Raw genomic sequence first — 27,222 nt, forward strand, 5'->3', positions numbered from 1 at the left:
ATTCGTCCAATTTTCGAAGACCAAACTATTTACTGTAAATAAAAATATTGAAATTATTTCCATCTGCATAAAATCATTTGTATATTAATTTATCAAATTCTTTTAAATTAATTTATTTGAGGTCATAAAATTTAATTATGAACGATAATTTTTCAGCAAATCCACAAAAAAGAAAAGAAAATCGAATTCATTTCCAGAAATCGCCATTAGCGAAATTCATTTGTTTTTATTTAAGCCATTAGACGCTAGAATCTGAAACTGCATATTAAGCAAATGGACAGACAGACAAATATAATTTCGCTTTGGGCGCCACAAAGCGCACGCTGTACAGTTGGCTACAACGCCGCCGCAATGCTGCAACAACTCTTCTTCTAGCTAGTGCGAATTCAACAAAAAAAAAAGGTTACTGGCAAGCCAATAAATGGCTACGAATAAATATAAAAACACATGTGTCCACCAATGTTCGTATATAGTAGGAGTCAGTGTGTATGAGCGTGCGCGTTTTCAAATTCATTTTCAAGTTATCTGCTTGATGCATTTGCCCATCTGCTTGTCAGTGACTGCCACATATCGACGCTTGCCTCCCCCATTTTGGTGCATAACCTTTTACTTTTGCTGGCGAATGAATGCAAATCTCGGGCGCAGCAAGCAACCATCTTTGATTGCAACGCGACGCCCAACCACATCAATGCATTCCAGTCCACATCGTCAAATTGGAAATGCATTAACGTGCTTGCCAGGAAGAAACAGAAAAAAAACAGAAATACACACAATAAGCAAAAACAAAGCAAAAAATGGAAATTAATTAACATGAGTGCGGGCGGCGCGCCAAGAACAATGCTGCGCGCCGCGGCGCTGTGCACCCCTACAGCTTCAACGCAGCGCTAGTACGCCAAGCGACCAAACGCCAAGCCAAACGCGCCGCATCTATGCGCAATTATTGCTTCACTGCTTGACCGTTTTGGTCAGCGCCATACCTTTTGATGCGCGCGCTATCAATTTGAGCGCATAACGCTACCGCGCGCCACCCTTTGATTAAGCTTCTTCACAAGCGCATCGTGTCTTTTCTGCATGCCATTCATTCCTCGAAACAATTTTGGCCATCGAAAATCGAAAAAATCTCCATCGCTTGCATTTTTGCCACTTCAATTGACGTACGCGGCCGGCCAACTGCCTCACCTTGTCGCCGCCGCCGCCGCTACGTGAGCATCTTCTCTGGCGCGTTGGCGAAATTTCCGAAAACCTGCCACTTGACATTAATAATTCCATTAACGACGCCATATTGTGCGCGCAATACAACAACTCGAGTGCGTGCGGGTGGGAGCGCAGAACGCGCTTCGCCACCACCCACATACAACTCAATGCTTGTTCTAGCGCGAACGCGCCTTTAGTGGGTGGTTGCATAAAAGCTTGCCATACTTGCCACATGTGAAGTGCAATGCACACACACTTTGTGCTGGAGGTCAGCGTTGAGGCACGTACATAAATATCCGAAATTTGCGCTTACTGATAACCGTACGTACAGCGCGCGCTCATACTACCAACAGCTACCCAAAAAGTGTGGTTATAATATCGAAATGTGTGTGTGGCGTCGTGTTGCGTACAGTTACGTTGCATTTTTATGACTCCCCAAACCCCATGTGGTACTTACAATCAACTGCAAGTACACATAGTATATCGCACAGCCTCCCTTTTGTAGATACGAAAAATATTCATGGTATCATAAGGGTATCTGCGCTATGCGCCAACTGTAAATTTATGCTGACATGACTGCTGACTGTTGACTACCGACTCTATCGGCTTCGGCTTCGGCCGCAGCACGTGTAGTTTATATAGCTGTGGCATAATCATTTTTGGCTTTTCATTGCGCTTGCTGCTGCATACCGTATGCTGTTCGGCATTAAAATGTCAAATAAAAAATTTACGATCAAATATGAAGCCGTTAGTTTTTCATAAATAATACTCGACACACGGTGTATGGCCGTTGGAATTTTGTGCTAAAACCATAGCTGCTGACGGAGTTATAAATTCTGCCGGTTTACTTAAGCCAAATGTGGACGAAAGCTAGCGGAAATATCGCGCTGATATTAGTAAAGTGCAGCGCCATCTTTATTGGCTGTAAATATAATTCATTATACCTCAAAATTAGTCGAAATGGTCAAAAATCCACCGCTCAACAGCTTTGTAATATCAGCATGGGATTTGTTTTGTGAATCTTATGCAGACAGTCGCATGTTGTAGAACCCGAGATCGAGATCTCAAGAGCAATCATTTATATATTGCCTGAGTATATATGATCTTCAGCTCGATAGACGCAAAGGTTTTAGGGTTCTTGAAAATTTATCAAGAGTTCCCTGTTATTTTTACTGGTTAAAATAGACTAAATTTGACTAAATTTCCTTCGAAATGTTTGCAATCTGTTGTGTTTTTGTGTGGTATTTGTTATAGATCCTAGTAGAACATATTTCTGTTTCCAGATGACTGAAATGATCCCGCGAAACTTCTAATTGGTTCCATGATAAAAGTGTCTGCTTTCTACTACAGTTTCCTTATTTGTTGTTCAGGAAAAATATCAGGGTTGTGTAGATGATCTGAGAATTAATAAAGGCTCCTTTATTTCTTCTTATAGAATTTATAGGTCTGTTGGTCGACCCCTAAATTTTAATTTCATCCATAAAGTTGCCACCATAATCTCAAAAAGTGAACATTTTTCTCAACATCGTATTTTGTTCGCTCAATGTTGTGCTGTAATTCTCCACAGGTTTATGTAAAATGTCATAAAACAAATATGAATGAAAACTTTCGAGATTTGGGATTTAACGGCATGGATAGAATGTGTGATATAAAATCATTGTGGGTTCTTTGGCCTAATTAAAGCTGGACTACAGGTTCCGTTAAGTTCCTTAAAAATAGATAAAACTACAAGAAAATCGCATGGATTCCTTTAAAAATATTTGTCTTTTATATTAATTTGTATATGAAACCTTCTGAATCAATACATCCAAGCAATTATACCCCAATAAATGTCAACTTGTATAATTTTTTTAAATATTAATATGACATTTTCGCTAACAACGCTATCCCGCCCTTACAACCCTCACTAGGTACCCAATAACCATCCGAACAAAGAGTTCTAAATTGCACTGCTGACACACAGAAAAAAAATTGTATTTACATTTTGCATATTAAACCAATCTTTTCTGCTTGCTAAGCGATTTCTTGTGAAGCTATCAAAGCATATTTGCATATATTGATTTCATATCACGGCAGGTAATAAGTAATAAAACGATGCGTTGACGCAGGAAACAAAGAGAAGACGTACGTTATATGACTTCCAACGGTGGCGGGGTTAGGTGAAAGTGATAGACACTTACTTTGGCAAAGAAATCAGAAGCAGCTACGCAGAACTAACGGTAACAATTTGTCGCACAAGTTAGTTGAATGCCGCGCTTATAGGCTGTCATAGGCGGAATAAATTACAAATGTTAGTAGAAACTCATTAAAAAGCAGTTTTAAGCACTTTAGTATCACGAATTTTGAAAATTTCCATTTCGAGATCTTGAAAAATTTCGGGATTCGGGAAATTTCACACACAAATGTTAGTGATTTAAAAGTTCATTAAAAGTTAGTTTTGGCCTATTCGGGAACCCGAAAAATTTCGGAATTCAGGAAAATGTGAGAAGGAACTCGTTAAAAGGTAGTTTGATGCATTTTAGTATCTCGAATTTTGAAAATTGTCATTTCGGAATCCCGAAATTTTATCTGGATTCTTCGGGATTCATATTTGTATACATAATTTTCCCTATCAGTTTTAAACACTCCAGACTTCGGGATTCCGAAAAATAATATGCGAGTTCTGGAATTTACGCTCGCTAATACCTTCAATAATTCTCTTGCATATTAAATGAATCTGCATAGTTATAATTGTGTACCTCGCGTGTCATAACATAACCTCAATAAGCGGATATGAAATGTTGATTGTATTTGTATGTATTTGTGTTTCTGTGTTATTGCGACGGTATATTAGTATTTATAAACAATGCTTCATCACCGCGCCATATACATAGATACTAACTAATAACTTTGCGCCTAGTTCCACCCATAATAGGTAACCATTTGTATCTACACCTCTAATTATTTTCATATTTTCCCTGTTATAGTTATCCTTGTTTCATTGTATTGGTTATATACATATATTGTGTGTGCGCGTGTTATTAGACTAATTGCTGGAAAAATTGCGCGCTTATAAATGATTCCACACATTTTCATTCGAATATATAGTACATGTATATAAAGTTTACCTATATATAATGTATGTCTATATGTGTTTACATTTCCATTTTGTTGGCTTTCACCTTTTCATTCGATTTTCTCTACTTTTTACTCATTTACTCCTCTTGCCGTCCATTATTATTTGCTATAACTATTAGTGATGTTTGCTAGTTTTTATTGTTGTTGTTTTCATCAGTCGCATAATAATTAGAATAATTATTATTGTTGTTGGCATAACTGAATGCTGCATGCAAATATCATACGCTACAGTTTTGACACAGACACGGTAAATGTCAATTTAAACGAAACAGCCGTTGGCATGGTAATAGAACAGTGAAGAATATTCTTTATTGAATTTTTATAAAAAATTTAATTCGTTATAAAATTAATTAATTTGTGTAATTTAAGAATTTCTTTAGTTGAAATTAGAATTTAGGGATCTCGAAAATTTTCGGGATTTTTAATTTTTTTTTTTATTTTTTAGTTGTCGTATGCTATGAAATTACAGAATTTGTGGTTTTTTGAAATTTGAATTTCGGAACTACATTATTTTAAATTTATTTATATTTTCGTCATACGCTTTCGAATTCAATATTTTTTTTTTTTTTTTTTTAATTTGACTTTCGGGATCTCGAAAGTTGTCGCGGTTTTTATTTTTAATTTTTTAGTTGTCATATGCCAACTCATACTTTATTTTTTATTTGAAAAGATGTCTCTTTGCCTCAAATGGTATGGCAATCCTTGCAATCTCACAGTCAACATATTTCCTACGGGCCTCTACTATTTATTATTACCAGCATAGCTTAATATCCACAACTAAGTATTGCAAGTAGCTGGAATAGGACAATAACTAATAACACGCTGCGCCAACGGGAATACCATAACAACAAATATAATGAGCAGCAGATTAATAAGCGCTGAGTTGCGAGTCGCCTCAAGTGAAATGCAACGGGACGAGGCGAGCACTCACGTGTAATCGATCTATAAAATTGAAAATATACACATAAAAGTTGTGTATTACCTAAGGGAATGGACGAAGTTGCCAACTCCCAACTTCAATAAGTAATAATGATTGCGAAAGTATTTACATATTTCTAACAATATACATACACACACACATGCATGAACAGTAATGAGCTCGCAATAAAGCATATACGTTTGTTTGTATGTATAGCCATTACCGTTAGATATGCCAGTCAAATTCTAAATGGAAATTATTTATGCATTGGTGTGTGTGTGTGTGTGTGTGCGCATTTCTTTATCGCCTTCAAATGAGGGTGGACAAATAGGCCAAGTGCTGGTGGGGTGGGGTGTTCGGCACATGCGGGTAGGGCAATAGTCGTTTTATGATGGGGTAGCTGACTTCTAAAGCATATTCGTGTGCGTCGTCCAGTATTTATTGCATCGATTTAATATCAATCGCAGCAAATTTGAAAATCCGTCATTTCTAAATGAACTTCTCGCGCTTTTATGACAACCGAGTCGAGTGATTGCTGTTCGGTTGTAATAAAATACGAAAGTAATAATAAAGTAGGTAATTTGAGGGCGGAGAGAGAAGAGCACACGACAAAACTGTTATATAAATAGTAAACTAAAAGAGGCGAATATTGAACTATAAGAAAACGAAGAAAGTTTTTTCGTGTTCATATATACCAATATATTAACTGATATTAATTGCAGATCAGTTTAGGTTTATATTTTATGCTTATCGTCTATGAATTCAGGTACTAACTCCTCGCCTGGAGTATAATGGGCCAAATGAGGGTCTAAGTGCGGCCGCTTGCGGTGAGGCTCACTTTGCCTCCGTTTATTGGGTGAGAACTTAAAGATTTGCTCTTTTCTTAACATTAGTTTTCGATTCTTCGAAGAAATTGCTCTGTATTCTTTACCACACATATCAAATTTAATAACGAAAGCACCTGTCCCTCTTTTCTCGAAGCTTTTAAACTAATTTCGCCGTCCTTCAAGAGTTTAGAGTTTGAAACTAAGTTTTATTTATCCTCCTTAGGAATAATGTATTTCAGAAACAAAAACTGGCATTTTTAAACCTCAGCTTTTGAAGATTTGAAGAGTCTGAGCATAAAAATATTCTACATTGATTTTCTTCAAATTTTCAATACAACATGTAAAGATATCGAACTTTTCAAAATTTTCGAACTTCGAATTTGAAAACTCTGAACTCACTACTCATTATTATTCTTCTATGATATTCTTCAAATTATGTTGAAAATTCTGACCTCACTACTCATTATTTGCAATAATTTTCTTCAAATTTTAAATGAAAGAAGCATTGTTTGAAAATTTCGAAAAGTGTTTCGAAATTCGATTTTGAAAATTCTGAACTCACTACTCATGATTAACATTATGCAGCCAAGAAAAAAACTTAACCGAATAAATATTTACCCAAATAACCGAACTTTCACAACTCCTTACAAGCGCTTCCATAGAGCTTTCGCATAAAGCTTCAAGCTTTCACGCTAATTTCTTTAACCAAACCATTTTTTGGAGTCATATGTAGAAGTTCACGTAAGTGAGGAAAGTTTCTGACTGCCATTCACTTGGGAGTGGCCAGGAACGATTCTTTTACATGTGGCTCAAGCAGCTCACAACTTCCGGTCTTAGACCAAGTATCCTCTGGGTAGCCAACAGACATCCGTCTGGAAGCGAGCTAAAGTGAGAAGGCGAATCCCGCTTATGCGGTTGTGCGTAGGGCTTGGGACCCACCACATAAAAACGAATAACCAGTGAATAAGAAACACAGGCCTCGGATGAGAAACCCCCCTTTTGATGACGACCACGGCAAACGTATAAAGGACTATGATTTAAGGGCATGCACCTGGAATGTCCGGACCCTTAATTGGGAAGGTGCCTCTGCCCAGCTGGCTGATGTCCTCGTAAGAGTAAAGGCTGACATCACCGCAATCCAAGAAATGCGATGGACGGGACAAGGACGGAAGAAGGTGGGTCCTTGTGACATCTACTACAGCGGCCATATAAAGGAGCGCAAATTCGGTGTGGGATTCGTGGTGGGAGAGAGGCTCCGTCGTCGAGTCCTGGCATTCACTCCGGTGGATGAACGTCTAGCCACAATCCGCATCAAAGCGAGGTTCTTCAACATATCGCTGATTTGCGCCCACGCCTCGACGGAAGAGAAGGACGATGTGACCAAAGATACCTTCTATGAGCGCCTAGAACGTACATATGAGCGCTGCCCCCGCCACGATGTCAAAATCGTGCTTGGCGATTTCAACGCTAGGGTGGGTAAAGAAGGTGTCTTTGGCACAACAGTCGGAAAATTCAGCCTCCATGACGAAACATCACCAAACGGTCTGAGGCTGATCGACTTCGCCGGGGCCCGAAATATGGTCATCTGTAGCACTAGATTCCAACATAAGAAAATCCATCAAGCTACTTGGCTGTCCCCGGATCGAATCACTCGCAACCAGATCGATCATGTTGTGATAGATGGACGACATGTCTCCAGTGTTTTTGATGTGCGTACGCTTCGTGGTCCCAACATCGACTCGGACCACTATCTTGTAGCAGCTAAGATACGCACCCGCCTCTGTGTAGAAAAGCGCACACGTCAACAAACACAAGGAAGGTTCGACATCGAGAAGCTGCAATCACAACCGACAGCCGAACGATTTTCTACTCGACTTGCACTCCTGCTCTCTGAGAGCACTCATCAGCATCTCGGTATAAGGGAGCTGTGGGACGGCATATCAAACTCCTTACGTACAGCTGCAACCGAAACCATTGGCTTTCGGAAAAGCCAAAAAAACAGCTGGTATGATGAGGATTGTCGTCTCGCAGTGGAGAGAAAACAGACTGCCTACCTCGCAATGTTGCGATCGACCGCAACACGAGCGGGATGGGAAAGATACCGAGAGCTGAAGAGGGAAGCGAGACGCATTTGCAGAAAAAGAAAGAAAGAGGCAGAAATGCGTGAGTATGAAGAGCTTGACAAGCTGGCCGACAGGGGTAATGCTCGAAAATTTTACGAAAAGATCCGGCGATTAACTGAAGGTTTCAAGACCGGAGCACACTCCTGTAGGACCCCCAGCGGTGATCTAGTGGTTGATGACCAGAGTATACTGTGTTTGTGGAGGGAACACTTCTCCAGCCTGCTGAATGGCAGTGAAAGTACAACACCAGGAGATGGCGAACCCGATTCCCCAATCGACGACGATGGAACAGATGTTCCATTGCCCGACCGTGAAGAAATTAGAATAGCAATTACCCGCTTGAAGAACAACAAGGCGGCGGGGGCCGATGGATTGCCGGCCGAGCTATTCAAATACGGCGGCGAAGAGCTGATAAGGTGCATGCATCAGCTTCTTTGCGAAATATGGTCGGAAGAAAGCATGCCCGACGATTGGAATCTCAGTGTACTCTGCCCAATCCACAAAAAGGGAGACCCCACAATCTGCGCCAACTATCGTGGGATAAGCCTCCTTAACATCGCTTATAAGGTTCTATCGAGCGTACTGTGTGAAAGACTAAAGCCCACCGTCAACAAACTGATTGGACCTTATCAGTGTGGCTTTAGACCTGGAAAATCAACAACTGACCAGATATTCACCATGCGCCAAATCTTGGAGAAGACCCGTGAAAAAAGGATCGACACACACCATCTATTTGTCGACTTTAAAGCTGCTTTCGACAGCACGAAAAGGAGCTGCCTTTATGCCGCGATGTCTGAATTTGGTATCCCCGCAAAACTAATACGGCTGTGTAAGTTGACGTTGAGCAACACCAAAAGCTCCGTCAGGATCGGGAAGGACCTCTCCGAGCCGTTCGATACCAAACGAGGTTTCAGACAAGGTGACTCGCTATCGTGCGACTTCTTTAACTTGATGCTGGAGAAAATTATAAGAGCTGCAGAGCTAAATTGAGAAGGTACAATCTTCTACAAGAGTGTACAGCTCCTGGCGTACGCCGATGATATTGATATCATCGGAAACAACACCCGCGCCGTTAGTTCTGCTTTTTCCCGCCTGGATAAGGAAGCGAAGCGAATGGATCTGGTGGTGAACGAGGACAAGACGAAATATCTCCTGTCATCAAACAAACAGTCAGCGCATTCGCGTCTTGGCTCCCACGTCACTGTTGACAGTCATAACTTTGAAGTTGTAGATAATTTCGTATACCTAGGAACCAACATTAACACCGATAATAATGTCAGCCTTGAAATCCAACGCAGAATCACTCTTGCCAACAGGTGCTACTATGGACTGAGTAGGCAATTGAAAAGTAAAGTCCTCTCTCGACGAACAAAAACTAAACTCTACAAGTCCCTCATCATTCCCGTCCTACTTTATGGTGCAGAAGCGTGGACGGTGTCAACATCCGATGAGACGGCACTAGGAGTTTTCGAGAGAAAGGTTTTGCGGAAGATTTACGGTCCCTTAAACATTGGCAACGGCGAATACCGCAGAAGATGGAATGATGAGCTGTATGTGTTGTTCGACGACATAGACATAGTCTAGCGAATAAAAAGACAGCGGCTACGCTGGCTGGGTCATGTTGTTCGAATGGATGAAAGTGCCCCAGCTCTGAAAGTTTTCGATGCAGTACCCGCTGGTGGAAGCCGAGGAAGAGGGAGACCTCCACTCCGGTGGAAGGACCAGGTGGAGAAGGACCTGTCTTCACTTGGTATTACCAATTGGCGCCAAACCGCCAAAAGGAGAGATGCGTGGCGCACTGTTGTGGACTCGGCTATAACCGCGTAAGCGGTTTCTACGCCAGTTAAGAAGAAGAAACCATTTCTTGCGGCAAATCCACATTACATTCGCCTGCCGACATGAGTATATAGGGCACAACAACAACAAATATAACTGAAGAAAGTACAATTGCAGTCGTAAGCAAATGAAGAAATTAAGAACAAATACCAAAACGAATATGGAAAACAAGTGGATTAAGCATTTTGTTGTACAACAAATGCAAAGTCTTACATACGCAAAGCCAGAAGTGAAGCGAACTGATATAGTATAATATATAAAATGAAATGAATTGGATTGGTTTATGTTGGATTGAATTTTTAAGGCAATCGGTTTTTGTTGTTGCTATTACTGTTGTTGTTGGTCGTGAAAAGAAGGGAAATGGCACAGAATACCGCAAACCTAACAGAGTTTAAGTGAAGGCGAAATGCCGGTGCCGCGCCTCGCCGCGGTACTGTGCCGACCGAACAGCAAGGCAAGCTGAACGTGCGCCACTTTTTATTGCTTTTGCTGTTGTTGTTATTCTTATTATTTCCATTTCTTTTTTCTTCGTTGTTATTTTATTTTATTTGAGTTGTTTTTTCTTTTTGGCAACGGTAGGTGGTAGTGGCAATGAAAGCCTACTGAAGCGGTCGGTCGTAATAACGCTGTAGCAAAACTAATGGGAAATTCTTATTTCAGTCACGCTCGCCTGTTGGGCTGCCATAAATACATGTTTGTATGTTTGTATGCATGTACAATTATTTTGTATGTACTCGTCTACTTATATATGTATGGCTGTATGTTTGCCTGTATATAGGTGAAAGACGACGCCTGCCACCGCACTAGCCGTATTAAAGCAATTTCCTGTTCGTCGAAAAAAAATATACAAAGATGAATGAAAGCATAAAATGTCTATCGTTTAAATGGTGAGTAAAGTGAAATAAGTTTTTTCGGTCTAATAGACGTATTTTGACGAAAACAGGAAAAAAATATGCATAAGTCATTGACCTACTCGTTTGGTCGGTGATAAGATTTACCGGAATTAGGTAGTAGACCGCACAGTATTTCGAGTACGGAAATAAATAACTGTGAGATCGCTTTCAGACACAAGAAGTGTTAATATTATAGCTGGAATAATTAAATCTTTAAAATAATCGCAAAAAATTTAATGCATTCTAATTTATAAAAAGTCAATATTATTCAGTTTAATATAATTTAATTTAATTTAATCCAATTTAATTAAATTTAAATTTATATCATTCAATTGACTTCATTAAGATTTTCATATCAAATAAATCAAATTCAACTCAATTGAAATCAATTTAATTCAATTTAGTTAATTGAATTCTAATTATCATTTTAATATTATTTAATAATACCAAAAACTGTAAATGCATTCTGATTTATAAAAAGTCAATATTATTCAGTTTAATATAACTGTATTGAATTTAATCCAATTGAATTAAAATTAAATTTTTATTATTCAATTGACTGCATTCAAAATTTCATTTCAAATCAATCAAATTGAACCCAATTTAAGTAAATGTAATTCTATTTAGTTAATTGAATACAAATTATTATCCAATTAATTTTTGAAATTTATTCTAAAGTTTGTCAATGTAAAAATATTCAAAAAGTTCAAAATCAAAATTTCAATCATATTCCAAAAATTTTAACCTCAAAATTTGACTGTATACACCACCTAGCACTCGCGCATTCCACCCAAAATCAACGCAAATATAATTTTTATTTATTTAATTAAGAGAAATGTCTGTACTCTTCAAGCTCTTACAATTCACTTAACTGACTTCTGGCTGAAATATTACAACAATTTATTGATTTAAAAGTTTAATAATCGCCATAAAATAGTCATGCAGCGTTGCAGTAAACTGAATATGAATGCTAAACGTCAGAAACCGTATAAAACATGTGAGTCAAGTGTATGAGAAATGCAAAACAGCCATAAATTAAGTTATCGAAAAATAAACGAAAATTCATACGTACAATACAATTCGTAAACACATACCAGCCAAGTGCTGAGTTGTTGTTTGATTCTTTTTTTAATTTTCTTTTCGATTTATTTTGTATCTAAAATTGTTTAATAGCAAGTGCCTTCAGCAAAGTAGTGAAAGAAAACAATGAGAATTGAAAAAAAAAAAAAATAGATTAAAATGGAAATTTCATCTATGACGCTGTTGCCAGCGCACAAATTTACGTATATAGTATATATACATACATATATAGATATACTATATATGTACATACCTATATCTATAAAGTATAAAAATGTAGATAGGCGTGTTTCAGTGCTCCTCTGCCACTGTGTTGTATAAGTGTGTTTACGTAGCTGTTGCGTTTTATTGTACTTGAGGTGCGGGAAATGCCTTAAAAATACCGTTATTTCAGCATAAAAAGTCTGCCAGCTTCTTGCACTTACCGCTTCCAGTTTCCGATTTTGCCGGCTGAAATGACTGCAGCGGCGTTGGGCATGACGCAGCGCCGGTTGGTATGCCTAGAACACGAGTTTTGTTGTTTTTGTTTTTAAAACAATTTTTTTGTGTTTTTTTTTTTTAGTTGCGCTGAGTGATCTTTGTGGTTTTAGCACATTTTTTAGTATGTAGGTTTGGAATTTTGTTCCTCTCTACGCTGTTTTTCATTCCTATCACTTTTTATTTATTTATGCATTTTGTTTATTTTTATTTTATATTGCTTTTTGTTTGTTTTATGCGCTTTTTGGTGGGCTTTGCGAGTATTTTCTTGGTCAAATAGCAGGTATAGAGACAAATAAAATTAAATATATAAGATATAATTTATAAATAAGTAAATATTTAATGAAAACAAATATAAAATTTAACTTAAATTAAAATTAATATGAAAGAAATTCGTTAAAATTTATGAAAAATAAAATACATATTCGAATAAAAGTAAAAAATTAAATTAAAACTAATTAAAGAAAAAAATTTAAAATATAAAAATAAAAATAAGGAAAAAAGAAAATAGAAGTTTAGATTTCATAAAAATAAAAATAATTTTTATTTATAATATTATTAAAAAATATACAAAAAAAAATATTAAAAAAATGGATATAAAAATTATTAATAATTAAAATAAAAATAGTAATTAATTGATAAAAAATAAAATACATTAAAAAAAGTAATAAAGAAAAATATAAAAAATTATAAAAATATAAATTAAAAAAAAGAAATAAATTATAAATCAATGATATTATTTGAAAATTTTTAAAACATTTTTTTATTTAATTATTTTTTAAATTTGATTTTATATATAATACATTTTTTTATTAAAAAATTATATCATATATTTGAATGGGAATTTAATATTTTAAACATTACTAATGACAAAATGTTGTCAATCTATTGTTTGCTTTTGAGTTGTTTTCCTTATTTGTACCTCATTAAATTTTTTTCTGTTTGACAAATGTTAATAATAAAATAGGTGTGGTATTTCTAGAAATTTTTTAATAATTAAATATACATTGAATTTTTTATAATATTTTTTTTTTTTAATTTTGCAAAATATATTTTTTTTTAATTTTGTAAGATAATTTTTTTTTAATTTTAAAAATTTTTATACATTTTTTTTTAATATTATATTTATTTTATATTGGTTCTGTTATATATTTTTATTTTTTTCTATTTAAAGTTTTTTGTTTAATTTTTGCTTACCTATAATTTTTTGTTATTTTTAATATTTTATCCACTTCCTTGACAACCGGTTTCCACCCATGTCCTCCATTATCGCTCATTACAAAATTAACTTCAAATTTGGCCTTACTTGCCACTCATTCACTGGTGAATGATTGCCTCCTGCATTTTATCTGCTCACTATATAGTAACCAAAGTAAGTGGAAGGAAAATTAAAAGTAAAATGAGCGTATAAATAAGTAATACTGCTAAGAACTCATTCATTGTGCATTTCTCATTATTTTTATTCACATACAATTTTTATACGAATTACAACTTAATATTTTCCACCAACTTTTCAATATGCGCATTTGGCTATTTGACTGAGGAGATACAAGAGTGAAGGATGTTGTGGATGAGCGAGGCGATTGGCTGCGCTCGAAAATTGCCACTTTTCAATTATTTGCGTTTGCCATTGTTATAGTTTGGTAATCAATAAAGCTACACATGCAACCTCCCTCACTCCTCCCGCACCACGACCAGAACTCCACACAAACTACCGCCTGCCATTCAATGGTTCGTACGCTGGAGTCCCTGATTTTCATTAAGTCCTTTTTCATTGGTTTTCCAATTTGCGCATTGCCGCCTCTAAAACTCAATATTTTCTCAGTTCCCCCTTTCTCTCTACTTTTTCCTGGCTTGCCAATTTCTATGCATATTTCTCGCTTTCATATGAATTCTTAATAATTTCGCGCATCTTTGCTTTGCTTGAATGATTTATTTTAAGTTTTTTCGAATATTTTTTTCTTAATATTTTTCGCTTTCTTGTATTTCGTGACGAATTAGGCCATAGCTACTTTTGTATTTTTAACAATGCCAGATTTGCGCCGCTTCTCACACACTCTCTCTCTTCTTGCCTCTGCTGGTTGCTTCGTGCTTTCTACGCTGCCTTAGTCCTTATCAAAGATGCCTATTTCTTTTTGATATGCCGTAAAACGTGTGGGTGACGACGCGGCGCCCTGCTTGTTATTCATCCATTCATTCATTCAATCGTTTAACTATTCAGCCGAGTTCGTTCGCTGGGGCTGCACTCATTGTTGCTCGACAAGTGTTGTCGAGGCTTTGGCATCTTAATTTGAATTCGAATCCTTGAACAGCATTCGAATTACCAATTGTTGCTTGCGTTTCCATGCAATGAGAATCGTCATGAATATGCTATTTGGTGGGCGGTAATGTGCTGCATATTGATTCGTGCTATTTTCCAAAGCGTAGAGTCGCATTTTTCGGTTAGATTTTTTTAAGGATACAGCAAAAGGTTCAAATACATGCAAATATTAAGGAGACTTTTCGCATCAATTCATCTCTTAATATTTGTAAGACTATCGTTTCAGGTTTACTCATTCTGATACTTTTCAAATAGAGACCTTCTATTCATTAATCATATAGTCCTGTTTTGTCTCTCGGAGTGCGTTTCTTTATTGTCTAGTCTAAACCTTCTCCCAAATTCAGATAATCTCTATCATTTGGCATCGTTCAATCTCGTCTTATTTCAATTCTCCTTCTTTCTGATACATCTCATCTCATCTGATTCTATCTCGTTTTATCTCAACTTATCACATCTTTTCTCATTTTATTATATCTAACCTTATATCATCTTATCTCATATTAGACCTCATATCATCTCATTCAACTTATATTGTATTTCTTCATAAGTTATCCAAGGTCCAGTCCACGAAACGATACATCATTCTGGTCGAAAATAAAATTAGCTAGAAAATACCGGACCGTTCTGAAAATATGTTTCCGAAGACTGTACATATACTGATTTTCGATTATTTTTAGCTGAGTTTATTCTTAACATCTAAAATCCTTATTCTGTCAGTAATGTAAGAGGAATATCCTTTAAAGGTTAACTTGAAAGAGATCGATGTCTGTCGTAGTTTTACCACTCACTTCTTAAGCCTTGAGATATATTTTTTAGCTGTTTCTTTTAATTCAATCATGCTTTAAACTTTCTATTCAGTTTCGGTAGTGATCTCCAGAAACACATTCTCAAATATACTGCTCATAAGTAAGATATCGATTCTTAGATGATGGATCATTATTTATTATGTATTATCTTAAGTGATCATAATTTATCAAGATCTGATTTTAGAGGTCTTCAAAGTGTAATAAAGATTAATAAGTATGGTTTCTCCAAAAAATGATAATGTTCGCAATTTGGGTTGACGATCGCAAGTGATCATGGATGATGGAGTTCGTTTTTGTGATTAGTCGAGAAACACAACAGGTGGAATGAATTATAGATAAGATTTAAACGAGGTTTAATCGTTTTGATTTTAATATATAATATTTATTATTTTATTCACTATTAGTCACGATTACAAGGAAATTGATCTTAAATTATTGTGAATGAAAGAGAACGATTTCCAGAATCATATAAGTAAATCATTATAGATTATAGAAAAATTTAAATAAGCTCTTCGAACTCTTCAGTGATTTTAAATGATCGATCAAACTTTTTTAGATTTCCTTAGAGTGGAAATACAGGGTGGCGTGCGGTTTTCATAAAATTTGAATTTCGAAATTGTAGTGAAAGAAATTCTCAGGTTTTTTTCTAATTACTTTGCTTCTGCTTTAAAAGCTATAAAGATTTTAAGCGTTTGTGTTTTTGCATTTTCTTCATTTCATTTCATATAACCATTTGACACTCCATGGCTTGCTGGCTCGTAAAAAGTGAATTATTCTTTATTTATGCTCAAATTCAATGCCATCAAAGAGCACAGTTAGATGCCGTAATATACATACTGACGTGCATATATATATTATTTAAGTGTCGCATGTCCATGGACAATTTCTGCGGAACTCAGCAAAACGAGTTGTGGCTGAATAAGTGCTGACACCGAATGAGACAACACATGGTCATCGAACTGAGTGCCAACAGTCGTAACATACATATATATGTATCTAAAAACAAGCTTATATAACAGTAGATAGCTAACATTAGAGACGTGGCTAAAATTTTAATGTCAGAAAAATGAAGAAGTCCAGAAACAAAAAAATAAAAATTGGTCTCAAATATTATATTAGAAACTTTCTGCTACAACGCGCTGCTGGGAGTGTACACAGTACATCTGCGGGGATGTGGGGGTTATGTCAGTTTGTGTGCGTTATAACACAAATTATGACATCAAGCAATGTATAACTTTACAATACAATGTCCGTCCAACGGCTGAGTTCAGTACGGTTCAGTTGACAGCAGGGATTGCCTTTGGCCGGCTGACACTCTTCTACTCATCAGCTGATGGGGTTCAATGAGTTGGTGGCGTTTGTGCAGTTGTCAGCGTAAAAAGCAGACAGGTTAAAAGAAATGAGGCTAAATATATAATGGAATAATATGAGTGTGTATGTATGTCTGTATATAAAATATGTGTGGAGTACAGGCACATGTGAGCATGATGGATTTCGGTGATTTTTTTGTCTGCATTTGTGAGCATTGCGTGCGAGTACACGTGTAGATTGGTATTTATTTATACATATATGTATACATATGTATTTAAATGTGTATAAATCCTCCGCTTTGTAAATGCTTACTCGGCATTGCGCGCCTTTCTGCTTTCGCCATTCAATATACACACATACATTTCTATACATATGTGCGTGTGCTTGTGCGCCTGAAAGTTGGCCGTGGCAGCGTTGTGTGATGGATGCCTTTAATGCGTAATAAGAAGCGTTGAAAAACGTGTTGAACATTTCAAGTGTTTTGTTGGTGGTAATTGAGAGAATTTCTTTATTTTTTTGGTATTTTTTTATTCAGTGGAAACGAGCATATGCGTGCATGGAAAAAGTAGAATTAAAATAGAATTGAAAAAATAAATATGAATGAAAAAATAAATGAAATGAAGCGCAAAGAAAAGTTTGGTAAATTAAAATGAAATTGGAAAAACAAAACTAAGTTGAGGATTTTAATTAAATCATTAAAAGGAAATTAGGTAAAAAATAGCACAAATAAGGATAAATTATATACAGAATATAACTAAAAATTAAAAAAAAAAAAAAAATTATTTAATAAAAAATGTATAAAAAAATAGATTCAAATGGTTTTATAAAAAATTGATAACTTTTTGAAAAAAAAAACAATATAAATTAAAGAATAAATAATAAAATAAAAAAAAATAATATTCATCACAAAAAATTATTAATAATAAATATAAAAAGAGTAAAACATTTTCATGAAAATGTATGAAATAATTTAATATCAAATATAATATAATTTTTTTATAAAATATCAGTAAAAATTAAATCAATTACATAATTAAAATTATAATAATGAGAAAAAAAAACAAATCGAAAATCAAAAACGTATACTATTAAAATTTTTATTGATTAAAAATAAATAAAAATATATATAGTGAATATAAAAATATTAATTGGAAAATAAGATGAAAAGTCAAAAATTCAAATTAAAACGAATTGAAGAAATATGAAAATATGAAAAAATAAAAAAACTTATAAAAAAATTAAAACAAATATTATAAAAAAATAATAACAGGAATTAATAAATAAATACAATAAAACACAAAATGTAAATTTAATACACGAAAAAGCAGAAATAATACATACATTCGTACAAATGCCTATTAAATAAAACTTTTTATAAAATAAATAAAAATCAAAAGTTTGAAGAATTAAATAAAAGTTATTTTTAATGTTTTTACAAAAATAATTAAATTGTGTTATGTAATATTAATGATATTGATTGAAATATCAATAAAAATTAAATGAACTTATACAAAAATGGGATTAAATATAGTGAACAGTTTTTAAATAAAATATGTATATAAAATATTGCCGACATATGGCAATACTTTTATCAGAATTCTGATTGGACACGGGGTCTAAATTAAAGCATAATCATAACACCTTTACTAGATAATTTTCTTATGACTGTTCAACACTGAGTAATTTAGACCTTGTTTAAAAGTGTTTATTTACAATCATGTCAAAGTATATACATATGTATAACTTGGAAACAATAACAACAAATACATTGATATCTTATAGAAATCATTATCGCCCATATAGAGACCTGTTTGCATTATGTTGAAAAGGTTTATGTGATATTCCGGCTAAAATAATGTCAGCTTACGAAAGCGTCGACGATATAATATAAATAATAAAAAAATAACTGTTAATCATTATTTTATATTTGAATGAAGTTGTTCTTAACAAATAATATTAAATTTTATAATTTGAAAGGCAACAATTAGCATGCGTGTCGAGCATATTTCCAGAGAAATGCCGCGTCAGCAAAATAATAATATATTTTATGCTGTTCATATGTATGTATATAAATGCATAAACACTTTTATTTATTTATTTACATGTTTTTTTCGACTTGCCTGCCTATTCTGCCGTGTAATTAATTTAATTGTGAATGTATTTATGTGCAGACATGTAAATATGTATATTTGTATATATTTATGTATAACATATAACCTTAAAAGTAAGCAGACCACCAGCACTTTCAACATGTATGCTACAATCTACGCAACAACAAATCCAATTTGCCGCTCTCACTCACTCCTTGTGAATACTACTAACCCGCGCCTCTGTGTCGCATCCCACTCGTCGGTGTACTCGGTACAGTTCATGTAATCATTCTCGCACGTAATGGCACTGAAAAACAAATTAAACAAAAGCCAAGACAAATTAGAGCAGAATAAATAATATATACATTTATTATGCTTGTATGTATGGGCTTTTTTCCAGGGCAAAATAAACAAAAAAAATCGCATGCGATATATTTGTATGTGCGTATGCGTGTGTGCGGCACGAACGCAAATGACGAAACTTTCCAGCTCGCCAGCAAAGGTCAAAAGGCGCGCTCACATAGTTAGTCTCCTGTATATAATATACCTACATATGTGTGTGCGTGTCGCTCAGTTGAAGCCTGTCAGAAAGTTTTAGTGGCGAACTTTTTACTCTCGTATGGATAATCATTATTCCGAAATGTCAACAAAGTTTAGCCCGTGTGTCGTAGGTGTAGTTGAGAGTGCAAAGTTTGACTGTTTGCTGCTTGCCGCTTGCCTCAGAAATACGGAAATACGTGTGGCAAGCGGAAATATAAATTTGTTTATTTCCTTTATTTCATTATTATTTCATATACTTCTATGTTTTTATTATTAATTTTCTTTCGTTTTTTGTTTTTCTTTTCTCTTCTTCGTGTGTAATTGGCGAAAATGTGGAAATGAAAGTTGTTCGGTGATGACTAAAACGTGTCACTAATAGTTTATGTGGTGCAATAATGGTAGTATTACTGGAGTTAGATTGAAAAACTGATTACTTTCTGGAGCATACATAAAAAGGTGGTTAAAGGTCTCTGCTCGAAAAGAGGTGACATATATATCTGGAAGGAAATTCAATGTCGACTCATCACTGAAATTATTTCGACTCATCTTTTGACCGACCTCGGTGGGCGGTGGTATCTCTCTTATGTTTATTCTATCTCTGTTTAAATATTTCGTATAATATAATTTTCACCCTCATCATGATTTCATACATATTTGCATGATTCGTCAATGTTGTCTCATATCTTGGAAACAATACTAGCAAATCGATTCATCTCTTCTAGTAATCAATGTCAACACATACAGTACTTTTTCCGGAAACCGGAAAAAGTTGGGTGATCTACCGTCTTCAGAAACCTTAGCTTTCAAAAGTGTCGCCAAACCATTACTATAAAACTGAAGACTCTAAAACATCAACCAAATAATCATATTTGATAGACCTAAGGGCTCAAATTCCACTAAAATATTATTTGGAGACCCGAACATAGAACCTAAAAAAACTGGTTTATAGTGTATTTCTTACTTATATGCAGTTCTGAGAGTTTCTTACTACTACGAAAAGGCTTTAAGGCAGTAGCTTACTAATAATGTCTTCTTCAAGATTTAAGAATTTTTCAAGGCATTCCTTCCTCAAATCCTTCAAATCCACTTCTATAGTATATTTATGTAGCTCACTTCCTCAAATTTCTTTACATAGTTAAAATAATTAAAACACTAAATGAAATAACCAAATTTTAATTAAATTGTCACTGCATTTGCAAGACACTTCTCATTTGTTTAATAACTTTCTGTACGCTATTATAAGTGTATTAACGAGTTGCTGGCAACTTCAAGAACCTTTCTGCTTCATTTGTTTGCCAATGTGGACTTTTCTCTTCATTTCACTCATATTCTAACTATATTTTATATTTCCTTTATTGATTTTCCGACGTCCCACCGCTGAAAGCGTGTATTTGGTATCTTTAAGTTTGAGAATTTTTGCATCCCTACTAGTATTACTTCGTCTTTTCGAGCGTTATTATTTTCTTAGCACTTCACTTTTCTTTGCTGCACTTTGTTTTGAAGTGCTTCATCGAAAACGTTCGCTGTGGAAATGGGGCTTTTGACCAATTTTCTTTAGACTTCTCAGGCTGATTGTCGAGTAGTCTCCATACGAGAGTGGGTGAAGCAATATTGGTTAGGTGAAAATTGTGATTTCAAGCTTTGACCAAGTGAAAGCTCTGGCTCAGTTTAATGTTTTTTCTATATATTTCAAGTTCAAGTAGGACTACAATTCATAATTTTTGATAAATCTTTTGATTTTAACTGTGATTCATTTCTATTAAAATTTTATAGATATGTTACATATAAAGAATTATCGATTATTTTGTCAAAAAATTGTCGATAAATAAATATTATTTATAAAAAAAATGTGTATCGCAACTGATCATTTTGTGTGTACTGATCACAAATACAATTTGGACTTCCTAAAAGCTTCTAATTTTATACTTTTTCGGTATTTTCTCAAAAATTGCCTCAAAACTAACGGCATCTTAACGTAATATTCAGTTCGATATTGAAAACTAACTACCAAAAGATGATCAATAAATGTAAATTAAATGTGATCGATAAAAATCTGATATATCGATTTTAAAAACTTGTTACTTTTTCCAACATGTTGGCCTTTTAAGAGAACTGCATTCAAATATTGCTGCGAAAAATATTTTAAAACAACTATGCAGTATCGAATTCTTACCGATGAAAGTAAGATAAATGTGATCGATATAAACGTTCAATCCGTTTATGAGCTTTTAAAAAAAAATTGCTTGAACGCTTGACAATTGGAAAAAATACATTGAAAAATGTCGAATTAGAGAGCTTTATAACCTACCCTCGTATTTCTCCAACTGCGCCACACACGCTTTTTCTGCAACCGACAGTTATCGAATTGATTTTTTACGCCATTTATGTCTTCCTATTCCAATTGTCTTCCAAGTAATTTTAATAAACCCGAAAATATTTTTTAATTATTGCCAGCATTGCAATAACTACAGAAAGTTATTTCAACATTTATTTGCCAGCTAAATTGGAAGAAAAACAGTCAAAAATATGGAAAAGCAATAAATATCTGCATGCAACTGTTAATTATGTGTAAGTGTAAGATTAAAATGCCAAATGCTGAGTAGGAAATTATAAAAATGCAATTTTAAATAATTACTTTGAATTTTCGGTTTTTATTTCCTCATTATTGTTTTTGTTGCAACTGTTTGGCTGCTGGGAAATTTTTACACATTTTTCTTCGCTGTTTTCCAACTCAATACTTAGTATGGTTGTGTATTTGTTTTTGTTAGGAATACATATGTATGTACATTTAATCAACAGTTAGACAATAAAGACGTCTTCCGAAAGCGTCATAATTGGCCAATAAAATGCCGGGTATTTAAAATCTGTTTTGGTTGGCTGAATGTGAATTGAAATGTATGGTCCAATGTGCTATAGAGCTCTAAGTGTTTGTGTGCATTTTCGTACAGATTTTGCCGTAAATATTGAAAGCTGTAAATACTACTTGTAAATATTTATTTCGACATATTAGAATTTCAATGTTACAATATTTTAATGATATTTATATTAGATGTTATCGCGAGCATGTTTTAATTAGCTTTCAGGCAGCAATCTGTTTCTCATCAATAAATGCAACATTGTGTGCAGAATTTAGTTGATTTAGGTACATTATAGACAGCGCTAATAATTCTGCAGTTATTATAGATAAACATATTGAATTTTCAGCGTAGCTTTTATGGGTTTCAACCTTTATCACATAATAGTTCTAAATATATTTAAAAAAGTCTGCGGTATAATCTCAAAGTCAATTTCTTAAAAAGCATTCACAAGTTTAACAGCAAAAGCTTTCAAAAAAACTTGAAAATAGTTTTCCGAAGAATTTAATATATTTCACATTACTATTACTAAGTACTCGTATTAATAAAAAATATACATAGGACATAAGACCTCAAAAGCTTTCCAAAATCACTAGTTTAAGCTTCCACCAAAGCTTTTCATTAATTTTCAAATATTTCAACATTGTTTTAGATGATTTTTTAGGGCCTTTATAAAAATAAAAAGTTTTAGACTGAAACTTCAAAATTGCTTATGTATATCATAAGCAAGTAAATTCATAAAAAATGTTTAACAACTGTCAAACAAGTCATTTACGAGCTTTCAAAAACTTTTAAAAGAGCTTTCAAAAAATTATAATTAATTTTTTTGAAATAAAATTAATATCAATAGAGTGTATGACTCACAGTTTTAAAAGCTTTAATAAAGATGTCCGCTCCTCAACTGAGTACATCATATGCAGCGAAAGTTTAATTAGTAACATTTTTGCTGTGCTTTTTGTGAGATATTCATGTCGCTCAATAAATTTTCCTGTATTTCACAAAAAACAAACAGCTTTCATAAATTTCTGTCCTAGAGCTTTCATTATAAATTTGTCAGTGCTTCAGAAAATTCTTATTAAGCACCTTCAAAAGCTTTAAGTTATACTTCCATACAAGCTTTTCAAAGCTTGCATAAAAATTTGTGCCAGAGCTTTCGCTAAAAATTGTTCCGTTCTTCAAAGATAGTTTATTAGGACCTACAAAAGCTTTCGCAAGAGCTTTTAAGTTTCTTCAAGCGCTTATTTCATTTTTCAAAAGCTTTTACTCTAATCATTATCACAGAAATCTGTATTGAATGATTGAGAAATTTTTCAACAAAGTACCATGACGCGTTTCCTCACTTAGTGCAGCTATTTAAGTAAATGGGTTAATAACTGTCATCTGTAACCCAAATAGCTAACAATAAACCCCGCGCTAAATCTTTTAAGTTGAATCTTTTCACAAGACGCGCTACATTAACTGCAAGTGAAACGAATTTTTCGGAGCAAGAAGTGGAAAATAGCGTTTGATAGACGGCATTGGAAACATTTTAAGCACAGAAAAAATGGCATAGCTGCCTGCAATGACACACCCTCAGACATTGTATATATGTACATATGTACATGCTTAGTAATAGTCAAAAAAGCCCTCCAGCTCTATTGGGCCTAACATTTTTCACAGTGTTACCGCTATATATGTATATGTATGTCTGTATATAGCGGATTGTATATTCATATGTATGTATGTATAGACCATTTTGTAAGTGGCGCATTGTAGTGTAACTATCGCGTCTGAAAATATCGTGTTGGCTTAGCTAAACTTGTAGCTCCAGATATCGCATTTAAATGACATAGAATGTACGTACATATGTATGTGTGTATATTATGTGTGTGTTAAATGACATACCTCCGTGCCAAGTTAAATGCGCTCATTACGCTTTAAACGCGTTTTAACCGTAATTAAACGACTTTTCATGCGACATACAAGTGCTTTATATACTCACATACATATACATACTTCAAGTTTTTTACACACAAATGTACTTTGCCACCACCACCAAAAGCACCATATCTGACAGCTAGCTTAGATATGTATACATATAGACGACGATTGTTACATTGTTAACACACGCTTTTGCAATAGCTGGCGCCCGCATACTTTGCTCTAGTACTATTGCTATTGTTGTTGTTGTTGTCCTCATTGTTGTCTCATTATACAGGTGCAAAATTGTTGCAGAGCAATCACGAACGTTGTGTTACTTTGTAACACTAGCGATTTTCATTCGCCTGCAATATATACACACAAACCATGTATGTATGCTTGTATGTATATGCTCGTAAGTACTTATGTACTCTAGATTGTGCGAAAATCAATTATAGCGCGTCTTAAATAGCCAAATTACCGATTTGAAGCTTTGAGTTGTGCATTTCGAATGTTTGTATGCCGGCTTCTATGTAGATATGTATGCCTTTGAAAGTCTAATTTGACTCATTTTGCATACGAGATCTCATATAGTGGAGCTATAATGACTTCTCATTTAAAGAAAGCTCATTTTCCTGTTAAAAGTTCTGAATGTAGGCCTTCAAATTATGTCAGCGAATAAAAAAGAAAGTTTTCTTAAGTGGCAATATAGAATTGTAGATTTTTTTCAACCCTATGTCGTTGTTGGTAACCCTATAAAAAATTATGAGCTTTTGTTGGCAAACCTACTCCGCAAACACAATATAAAATAAAATAACATCATTGTGAATTTTTGGTATTAAAAATTATTGGTAATCCTATACAAAATTATGAGATTTAATTGGCAATCCTAGCAGAAAATAAAATAAAATAATTAATACACATTCATACGATTTTTAGAAACGTTTTTGTGCTTCATTACAAGTTATGTGGCAACCGTATTTACCAAATTTCTTTAAACAAATTAATATTTAGGTAGAACATTCAGTAGAGATATATATTCTTTAACTGTTTGTAGAACTTTTGAAACTTAAAAAAAAGCGATTGCAACTCTGGAAAATATTCGTGTTACTAGTCATATTTTTCCTTGTTTCATAAGAACCATTTGCTGCAGGTTTTATGCACTATTTCCATAAACATTTGTGTATTGATTAAAATATTTCAGTATTTAATTTTTCGAAATCTTCTGGCAACCCTTTTTTCTTAAACGTAGTATAAATTGAAATTGAAACTGAAATTTTCTTATATAACAAAAAATTCAACTTAATTTTGATTACATTATTTTAATATAAATGTGTTGGCAACTCTATCTGCATAAAAAAATTAATATTTTCTGTTAACAATTTATTTGATATCAAGTTGGTCATATATGTACATATCTGCACATTTTACTATCATAATATATTATTTTAGGTGTTATTTAAAAACTAAAAAATATCAATGGCAACCCTTTTAAAAATTTATTGTTAAAATACTAAAAAAAAAATCCTACAATATTTAAATACTCTTTTACATACAAAATGTAAATTAATTAAAGAAATTAAAATAAGAAATAAAATAGTTGGCAACCCTATTCAAAATTGAACTTAAAATGTAACGAAAATTATATAAATATTATACAAAATATAAATTAACTCCAAATTTACAATGTTACGATAAAATAGATGGCAACCCTATCCAAAAAATTATTCATTTGGACATATGCCTTCCATCGACAATTGTATTTTCGTACACACTGTTTAGCCTAATCCACTTGCAGCCCCCCAACAGCTTGCAGTTGCTCTAAATGACTTCTGTAACAATAACAACAACAATTTAATTATAAACAATTCTACATACGAGTATATATAAATAAATAATGCCACAAATTAAATAAATAAGTATCGAACGCTCTAAATGCCAGTGGCTGTGCAGCACGTTCAATCACATACATATCTTTAGTCAAGGGTATATGCTCTCCGATACTTATATATATAATGCAAATATATATGTACAACAACACTTATGTATTGCTATTTATTTATTTTAATTTGATTGTTATTGTTGTTTTTTTCATTGTTTTTGTTTTTGCTTTATTGCGCTTGTATTGTTAGTGCAGTTGCTTTTGCATGAGCTTTTGAGCTAAGGCGGCAGCTGGTTTTAGCGCAAAAATTCTGCTGATATGACGCTTTCTACAATTGCAACACAGCAACAACAACAACAACAACAATACATTGTGTTCATATACATATGTGCTCTTGTTGTTGTTTGTATGTGTAAGTATAAGTGTTTAATGTACTAGTGTGTTGCTGTGCGCTAAAACCCGTTAGTGTCTCGCTAAAGGGGCTATGCGATTTTCCAACTTGACGCTTTTTTCGCATTACAGCAGTTAGTAACTGGCTCAACAACAACAATTATAGCAGTATTAACTCTCGCCCAGTTCTCGCTTTGCATGTTTTGTAATTTATTTAAAAAACAAAAACAACAAGTTTAACTCTTTACATTTGTTGTTTTTGTTGCTCTTTTGGACTTTTCACTTTCATCGCGTGTTTTGGAAAATTTCCGAAATTGCTGCTGGCAATGACGTTGTAGATTACATACTGACCAAATCTACCTGTGATGACTGTATGTCGACTAGTCGGCGTCTAAAAAAAATATCTACAATTATCTAATTAAGCAGTCTGCAAGGTAACAACAGCTGATAATGTGTTTTTTCTAGTGTTGAGTCAGCTGAATTCTTTAAAGGTTTTCATTATAAACAAATATGAATATGTACATAAATATAAAACAAATTTCAAATAGTTCACATTTCTCTTATATTTGAAAATGCCTAAAAATTTTTAACTACTTTTTAGGTTATATATATTATTAGTACATAATTTTTTGAAAATAATAATAATTGAAAAAAATTGAAATA

At 33.9% G+C, this 27,222-nt stretch overlaps 1 protein-coding gene across 15 annotated transcripts in view; it reads left to right on the forward strand.

Annotated features, from left to right (window-relative positions):
* Positions 1 to 27,222, forward strand: part of LOC105210691 (heterogeneous nuclear ribonucleoprotein L) — a 216,598-nt gene that overhangs the window by 24,111 nt on the left and 165,265 nt on the right. The window contains exon 1 of one of the 15 annotated variants that reach the window (XM_054234469.1): positions 10,763 to 10,903. The exons of the other annotated variants lie outside the window; for them this stretch is intronic. Coding sequence (XP_054090444.1) covers positions 10,901 to 10,903 — 3 coding nt within the window. The 5' untranslated portion in view covers positions 10,763 to 10,900. Of the gene's footprint in view, positions 1 to 10,762; positions 10,904 to 27,222 lie in introns of those variants that run through there. 15 annotated transcript variants of the gene reach the window in all.

This window comes from Zeugodacus cucurbitae, chromosome 6, assembly GCF_028554725.1.
Source record: "Zeugodacus cucurbitae isolate PBARC_wt_2022May chromosome 6, idZeuCucr1.2, whole genome shotgun sequence".
Classification (NCBI taxonomy): domain Eukaryota; kingdom Metazoa; phylum Arthropoda; class Insecta; order Diptera; family Tephritidae; genus Zeugodacus; species Zeugodacus cucurbitae.